The sequence below is a fragment of the Merops nubicus genome, unplaced genomic scaffold, assembly GCF_000691845.1.
Source record: "Merops nubicus isolate BGI_N331 unplaced genomic scaffold, ASM69184v1 scaffold36368, whole genome shotgun sequence".
NCBI classification, from domain to species: Eukaryota; Metazoa; Chordata; class Aves; order Coraciiformes; family Meropidae; genus Merops; species Merops nubicus.
In genome coordinates this window covers 1-9,269 of record NW_008627025.1, presented here as the reverse complement: position 1 = coordinate 9,269, position 9,269 = coordinate 1, and the positions used below count along the sequence as shown (strand labels likewise).

General features: G+C 38.7%; 1 protein-coding gene across 1 annotated transcript in view; it reads right to left on the bottom strand.

Moving 5' to 3' along the window:
* Nucleotides 1-8,321, bottom strand: part of CCDC93 (coiled-coil domain containing 93) — a gene marked incomplete at its 5' end in the record, with an annotated part of 48,187 nt that extends 39,866 nt beyond the window's left edge. Inside the window, 3 exons of the mRNA XM_008946186.1 lie at nt 3,828-3,939; nt 6,423-6,517; nt 8,208-8,321. Of these exons, the coding sequence (XP_008944434.1) occupies nt 3,828-3,939; nt 6,423-6,517; nt 8,208-8,321 (321 nt within the window). The remainder of the gene's footprint in view (nt 1-3,827; nt 3,940-6,422; nt 6,518-8,207) is intronic.
* Nucleotides 8,322-9,269: the final 948 nt, after the last annotated feature.

Here is a 9,269-nt window from a genome sequence, read left to right as displayed (position 1 = left end):
CTGCTGAACTATATTGAACCATTCCAAGCAAAGTGAGTCACACTGTTCACACTACAGTGGGATTCTCTAGTCCAAAGGAGATCAAACTGCCTTCCCTTATAAGCTCCTTGGAGCAGAGCCTGGTATCCCAAAGAAACATTTTTCTGAATGTTACTTGTAAAGAGTGTATTGCAAAATTAGTTATTTTGTTTAGTGATTTCCCCTTTATTTAGCTTGCACTGTAACTTCTCATATACTGAGCAGCTTTTACATTCTAATTAATTTCTTACAGTAAGTATGGAAAGAAACTTCTATTGCAAATTTCAAATATTTGGAATTCTTATTTGACCAATTCAAGCATAAACAAAAACATATGAAACCTTCACAAGCTTAAGCAAAGTTCACTGGAATTTTGCCAAATTAATTTCTGTAATCCAAATATTTGCATCTTCAAAAAATCATTCCAAGAAGGAAAATGAAGAGCATCTGTGGAACAGAAATGGACATGGGCCAAATTAAACATTATTCTTTTAGCTTGTGTCTTTAAGGAGAAGGGAAGAAAATACACACATAGCCCCCCTAAAAAAACATTAAATGCCCTCCTAAAAATCTGGTTTGCATAAACCCTACATCTTAGCAGAAATAATCTACTATGTAAGCTAAAAATAAGCTTTAACAAAGTACATTTCACCACACAAAGCAGTTATACTATTTACAATATTCACTTTTATTACTTGTTAAACATTTATGTATTATTCTGTATTCTGATAACATAATGTTATTATAGAGAAAAAATACACAGTGGTAGTTCACAAAACAAAGGGATGTTAATTTCCTGGGGTGCTGTTTTCATCTGCACCACAGAATTGCCAGCACACCTCACAACACACCAGACCGAGAGCTTGGCTGTACAAGCCCGCACAACATCAAACCCATCCTACATTCAAACCCCTCAAAACTCTGCTGTACTCCCAGAGCTATCAGTGCTGTCCTTCTACTGAGCAGGCCATACTGCAACAAATAACACATCCCTCAGCTGTGGAAGTGTTGGATTTACAGCACACATACAAAAAAGGGATTATGTTCTGCATGCAGATGGGTTCATCTCTCCCCACTCCACAGAAGCCCTTGGGAGCACACTTTAAAACAGATGGATACTCCAGGTGGCTTTTACACAGTCTGTGGGCTGTGGTATGGTCATCCCTCCACAAAGCAGGCTTGAACTATTCACAGCACCCATCTCTATCCAGTCTGAGTGGGCTGGAGCTCTCTTGGGATTTGAAGCAATTTGAAGTTGAACTGAGAAAGTTCTGGGCTCTCATTTCCAGGACCCAACACTGAACCTGTCTTGTATCATTAGTCCATTATACTCTAACAGAAGACACCACTTGGAACGTGACCTCATCTCATTAATCTAGGCTGTACCCCAGGTAGGAGCCATTATAACTATATTATATGCATTTATAACAAATTTTCCTACTGTAGATCACTGACTGTTTTCAACAAGTACAGCTCCACTGTGAAAAGACGCATCTTCAAGCCTGTGAAGCGTTCCAGAAGAACCACATGCCAAAAAAAAAAAAAAAAAAAAAAAAAAAAAAAAAGACTTCTGACATTTATAAGACCACACAAAAAGCCACAAAACACTGAAGAACATTTTAAATAATGCTGGAGAAGATTAATCTTTTGGGTTGTTGACAGCCTGCACAGGAGGTCACATAAGAGATCAGATCAATCTTGAGATCCAAGTTTGAATGAGCAAGTGTTTTCTGTGCTATAACCATGAACCCCTGGAAAGTGAGGGGAACATGATGACAACGAGAGAGATGAAAATGCAGACTATTAATTACAAAGCACATCTCAACACAACCCTTTGGACATACTTTTCTCTGTGCACATAAGCAGAATTTCCTAGGAAAAACAGCATTGTTTCTGCCCACTGAAATCTTTTTTAGTCTCTTTTTTTTTTTTTTTTTAAGTTCTGCTACAGTCTATGGCAGTGAGCCAACTCAATCTAATTTCTTCCTGTAAGGAAAGATTCATCTAAATTCCTCCCAGCAAATTCACCAGACTAGGTTGCACAGTACCAGAGCTATTCGGACACAATGTCAGGTACAGGCAAGAGCTTCTCTATCATTTGGGAACTGATTTGAGATTTACAGGCAACAGATGAAATCCTGAATTTAACAGGGCATTGAGTGAAGTGTCATTATCACATACATGATTCCTACGTGCCGTGGTGCAGCCAGGCTGTTGCAGCTCTTGCATGGTCTTTTTCAAAACACACTATACTGGTCACACCAACAAAAGTTTTCATGAAAGTCTATCTTGGCTGGGACAAAATAAGGAATCAACAGTATCTGGAGCAGCCAGAACTTCACAGGGACTTGACAGAAAGCCACTATTTCTAAAAACAACTCTGTATGTACTAAAAACTAAGCTCATTAAGAAAGAATTCTTCCCCAAGTATGGATTAAATATACCACCCTATTGGCCAGCTGCTGAGAATCACTCCTCTCAGAGGAATCCAGAAGCTGATTTCCTCTACACTTATGTTTCTCCTTTCCAGAGGTAATATCTCAAATCAGGATTTTGGATAAAGCAGATCAGAGAAAGAATACCTAGTGCTACAGCTTTTACAGCAGGAGTAATAGTTCATGTTCTCACTTTAGGAAAGGAGTTATCTTTCCTGTGAGGGAAGTCTTGTACTTGATAAATGCAACTATTTGTTATCATCATCATTACCATCAAGTGACCAAGGCAAGAGATTAACCTGAGTTTGTTTTCAGCCTTTTTTTTTTTTTCGTAGGAAAATACAAGTTCATAAGTAAAAATCCCACCTTAATGAGATACAAACTTTCCACCTTAGGCATCCCGAAAGCTGTGTAACAGCAGCACACACCACTTAACTTTGTGGGGAGTGCAGTTAAATGTGGTTTTCCTCAGAAGCCTCCTACTAGAAGATAACAAAAAAGGGACAACAGGAAGTTTCCCCACTTCCTACAAAGTGGAATGTAGATTAAACTCTTACTTGCTAAATTCTTTCACAGGCAGGAGACAAGGAGATATTTAATGAAAAAGCAGCTTGCCTAAGAGTCTTCATTTTCCCTGTTTAACAAAGATACATTTCTGTGTGAAGATGAAAGTGAAATCGAAAAATGATAACGACATACCAAGGATTCTCAAGATACCACACGAAACTGGAACACATCCCATGTTAGCTTAAACCTTAATAAAATGGAGAACTATGAGCATGCACCTGGTCAGTTTATTGTGCTCAAGAAACACACAGTAATGGGATACTATTACTGATACTCCACATGCGCATCAGAGCCATTTATTTTTCCACTCATACACTTCTTAAGTGATATGAATGAAGAATGAGTTATGCTAAAAGAAACAACCCCCACTGGCTTTTGCTCTGTTCAGATCCTTTAGATTGAATGACTATCATTATCTACTCCAGAAGCTTAAACACAGACTGTAAGAGATTTGTTCTAGTTCCTAGTCTGGCAAAGCAGATTATCAGCTTCCAAAACACCTTTAAACTTTAGTTTCTTTCAGTAGACATTCCACAAAGGCAGAATCTGATTCCATTTCAAAGAATTTAAAGAGTTTATTTTATGGGGTTTTTGTGTTGGTTTGTTTTTTTTTTCCCAAGTGTGAATCAAAAAATACTTTACAATTCTGTCATCCATAACATCACTCAATTCTGATTTAAACTATTTTTCTGTGCTTATTAATTTCAAAGTTAAATAAAGAACCAAACAATAATACAGATCTTTGTGACAATTGTTATGCGTTTTATGGCCTTTTTCAGCAAAGTAGATACATCACAAAATTGTTACCTGTACAACAGGAAATATATGAATGAAATCCAGGCCCTGGATCTGATGTGGTTCCAAACGATGAGGACACTTCATTTTTGGTAATACTGACACGATTTTTTCGGTTAAGGCACTATTATAAAACAACAAGAACACACACGTATATAAGCTATAATTTTCTTTTGGAAATTACACATTATTTTTGCAAATAGTAGTTAGAAGGTTCCCTCTAGTGGCTTCCATTATGCAGTTGTGAAAAGCAATCAAAGTTTCATTTACAAAATGCTTTTTACATAGTACTGCATATCTGTGAGGATGTGATTAAACCTCCTCTTGCAGGTTCCTACCTTGCATTTTCAGGTAGAGTATTATACACAAAATGTTAAGGTCTGCCTGTCTGGTCAGATGAAATGCCCACATAAGATACATCTACAAACCCCTCTGCATATTACTCTACCTGCACAGATGAAGAAACACTACCTTTAAGAGATAAGTGCTCAAAGAAAGTCTAGAAACTAATGTAAGGCCTTAAAAATTTGTTAGGAGTACTCCCAAAATATATCTTGACATTATTACTGAAACCTTATGAATTTAAACATGCATTTCACCTAAAAGCTAAATACACAGTATACTGTACATGGTTTTGTAGTGAGTAAAAGTGAATTTGCTGGCAACCACCAGATTCTACAGATCAGGGAAGAACTCATAAAATGAAAGCATTACCCTAACACAAGGGATTCATCTACAAGAACATCACCCTGCTTCCACAGAATCTCTTATTTTAGAATAAGGTGTTGTTTTGTTGCCAGTGCTTCAAGCACATTTTTAGAGCAGGTGTCAGAACTGTGGATGAACACTGGACTGGGAAAACTAAAACTATTTTTCCATGAAGGAAAAAAAGTTCACCAGTCCAGTACTGACCTCATTTGTACTCAGTACTGTCCAAACACACAACTGATATTCCGGAAGAACAAAGGGAGCAAGAGACAGGAGACCAAAGTCTGGGAGCAGAGCCCAAGAAGTTATTTCACCTCTTAAGAGAAGTGAAAACTTTGACATAACTCTTATAAGGCAATTTCCATGAGGGCACTGCATTGATATTCTGGGACAGGGAAACAGCAGCACCTCTCAACATGACCAAAGCAAATGCTACTAAAACAAAAGAGGTTCTTTATCCAAGATCCTCCTGGATCATCTCCTTATGTAGAGATCCTCTCCTAATGTATGCTTCCATGTTTATTTTAATTTGGCAATTAAATAATAGGACACCATCAAAATGTATTCAGAATAATACTGAGAAAACACAACTTGACTCTTCCTCATCTTGAGACCATCACCACCAATATAAACATTACATAGACATCAAAAGGGTCTATGCTTATGTGAGTCTAAACACTTTAGATTTACAAATAAATGATTGTTGCTGTTTTGTGAGAGGAGCCTGGGCTTTGTTTTGCCAGTTTTGCATCCAATCATCTGGAAAGATAGTAAAACATTTTCAGAACAACTTAACTATTTGCTATTCTACAGCTCTGAAGGATAACAAATATGTCAATTATAAAAACTTGGCAACTGCAAAAGCTACCATCAGCATCTTCATGCCTAGTCTCTACTTAATTCTGTCCACTTAACAATGCTTTATGTAGTCAGTTATCTACGATGATTTGAGCATCTCCATTTTTAATGGCAATAACCACAAATCTTTATTTTAAAATGTATTACAGTCCTGCAAATGTTAAAAGACTCTCAAGAAAACTGCACAATAATATGTTCTTCTCAACTACACTGAGCAAACAAGTCTCTTCATGCAACTGTAACTTGACAGACTATTCTTACTTCCTGTGAATTTTAATTATGGCTCTTTTAATACAGAAATGCATAAAGAACATAGTTTAGAACGTATTCCCTTTCTCAGCATAACCAACTTTTACAGCCTCCCAAATACAGGAATTAGCTGACTTATGAGCAAATTGCATGCATAAGAAATGAATCAAACCAAACTGGCTTCACTGGGTCACTGTGAGGAACTCCTCCTCCACAGTATCGGGCAGGTAACTGCTTCCACAACAGTGTCATGCTTTAAATTCTGTTTGCTGATGCCTACAATTCCAACCCAGCACCATAAAGGAGAACCAGAGGTTATTTGCACAGCAAAAGTGCAGACATAAGAGAACTCAAGGAAGGTCTTCTAATGTTGCACTCCAGTTTCCAGCAGTGTGGTCTCCCTCTGCCCTTTGTTTTGGCCTCTGCACCATCCCCTTGTGCCAGCACAAGCATCTGTACAGCTGCACAGAGAACTGGATCCAGGAACTGATCCATGTCATTCATGCTTTCAGTGCTCAGCAGGGATGTCAGATCACGGCAGTCCAGAGGGGAACAGCACTGGAATAAGCTTCTTTTTTGTTTTAGAGTTTGTGGAACTACAGCTTGAGACACCCAGAAAGAATTGCAATGTTTTGTAAATCACAGAATCACACACACACACACATGCATGGTTTTGAAAAGCAGGAAACCTGGACCAAAAATCTTATAAAAAAAGTAAATAGCAGGTAGCTTCCTGCCACCTGCTTCTTTTTCAAGAATAAAAATACTACACTTGCCAGTTAATCAACTTACATTTTTTGACCAATAGTGGAGTTTTCCTGAAACAACAAATCAACGTCGATGTCAAAGCTGCAGGTAGTGATACACCACGTCATGCCACCTACCACCTGGCAAAGGAGCAACAGCAGGGTTAGTCCCATTGGCTTCTGAAGAGGTAAAAACAAATACACCTTGAAGGCTTTATTTTAGAAACTACAGCTTGGTATTTTCTCCATCCTCAGTATTCTTACATGGAGACTGAAATACACATAGATAGCATACATATAACAATCTCTACATACAATACATATATACAAGATGACAGAAAAATATCCCAGCAGTTAGTTACATCCTAAATTCCTCTTTTAGCTTTATATATTAGTTTTGAAACAGCTCTCATATTAAAAAAAACCAAAACTGCTGTGTTTTATCTATTGGTATGTTAAATGCCATAATCTTTAAAAAGTGACCGTATCAAAATTTTATCAAGGATCATAACTTATATTAATATATTTACCTTTATATATACACCTTTGCTACTATTATTTTTTGCTTGCTAACATATGGAACACCAAGTGCTAGGCACAGTATCAACACAGTAATGGAAATCCCCAGCTCTGTAGAAATCTCTATTTCAGGCCCTCTATTCCTACAGATACTTAGATAACTCCTGAGCCATTTCATCAACTTTTCATAAATTATATAAATATTTACAGACAACCCTGCATAAACATATGCAAGATAACCTAAATGTAGGCAAAGAACAGAAAAAGATGTTTAAATGTGGAATAACTATCCAACATCACACAGCAAATTAGGGTGTTCTGTACAATGTTTTTAGCACATTACCCCTCTCACATTCCCCTCTGAAACAGTTAACCAGAATCCTTTTTATACCAGTAGCTAGATAATTTTCAAGAGTAATGCTCTTTTTTGTAAAGGCTGGGCATTCTCATGAAAAGGTAACTTTGCAATTCTACCTAGGCAAGTATAAACCTGATGATTCTCTTCTACACATAAATGCAACAATATTACATCCTAAGGCAGTCTCCTTGAAACTACTTTGCCTCTGTGTGCACAGCCTCCTGAGCATCTCAGGTCACCAGCACCAAGCAGCTTGAAGAAACTAAAGTTGCCTTGCAAAGTAAGACTACTATGATCAAAGAAACGACATTGCAAGGCTGCCACAGTTCTGAGTTTTCAAACCTTGGTTCAGGAATTTCTCAGAGTCAGCACTAAAACAATTCAGAAGTCTCTTTTCAGCCTGAACTTTGCTCACTGTTAGCATCACATACTTCCTGTCTAGGACAATGAAAGGATAACGCACATGACACCCTAAAGATATGTAAAAACAGCCTCAAAATCATCTCACTAGGCTAACTCTTCCATTCTTACACAAAGCCTCTCAAGACAAATGTTTCCTCATTTCTCATTCAGGAACACTTCTCTTTAAAATTTCCATGCTATGCCCAAGCATCAAGTTTTTCTAGCTATTTCAAGCAGAGTCAAGAGGGGGGTAAAATTCCCCACACATGCCCAGCATAGGCCATGACAGCCTCTAAAAAGCACACCACCAATTAGCTTGCATCAACTTGTCTCCTTCAAAACAGGCCTTGCTGCACAAAATCCTTTTTCAAGAATGAGGAGGTCCTATCTTTCTGAAATCAAGTCATTTGCAGAATCATTTACATAGGAAAGCCTCATGTGTTGCAAGTGTCTTTTTTTATAGTCACCTGGAACAGCTAAACTAACCAGCAAAAAATATGTAATCCTCATACACTTAAAAGAAGGTTTCTAAAAATACTGCATTGGTCTTACCTTGTCAAAGGGAGACAACCCCTTGATTCTGGCTCGAAAATACCCAGCAGCTACCAACAGTTCCAAAATTTCGGTCAGCTTGATGTTTTGCTCTTCATCTTCTCTTGTTTCAACCTGACAAACGAACAATGCAATACTAAGTCAGCATTTCTCTTTCACTCTTCGAATGAACATTTTCCCAAACTTTATCTTAACATAGACAACATATCATAGAAAACCTTGATATCCAATTTGGTTGTTAATTTGAAAGACATTAAAGAAATAGGTAATGCATTTCTACATGGATTTAACATCACCTTTCTTTTTTTTTTTTTTTTTTTCTCTCCCCCCACTCAGTTAAATAATTTAATCTGGTTTTGCTGCTTGGGCTCCTGGTCCACTGCTTGCCTCCAGCTAGACAGATTGCTCCTATTGCCGCAAGACAATTTATTCTCCATTTTTCACGCTTCTTTCCATTTCGGGGTTCACAGAACCATAAACCTCAGTTTAACACCTCGATAGTCTTTTTACAAAAACAGGGGGAGAAGCTAACATGGAATTCCACTTTTTGCATAATGCAATTTTAAGCAAACTCGAAGTACAGCAGTAAGAAAAAGTAAACTGATGAGCAGCCTGGATAGTTTCAGTGCTCCAAAGGCTTATCAGCACAGCAACCTTGTCCGAGTGCTTTTTTCCCCGTGTTACAGGGGAAACCCTGCAGCCCCAAGCACATTACGTGATTTACTAGAGCTGCAAAGCACCCAAACACATCAGACCCAGGCCGGGGAGACCCAGCCGGGCTTTGGGTCTCTTCCTCAGGGGCCGCAGAGACCCACCCACACACCCTCCCCACCTTCCCCTTCCCTTCTCTTCCCCAAAATCTTCTCGGCAGCCTCCTCCTCTCCTCTCGCTCTCGCGGAAACGTGAAAAGCCTCGCAAGCCGAGGGGACAGCGAAATGTAATGGTGCACAGAAGGTGACCTACACAGGCGCTGCCCGCAGCCCTACAGGCCCTCCCTCCGGAGCGGGTCGGCGACAGGCCCGGCTCCCCACGCCCCGAGCAAGCCCAGCTGCGGGGGCCAGC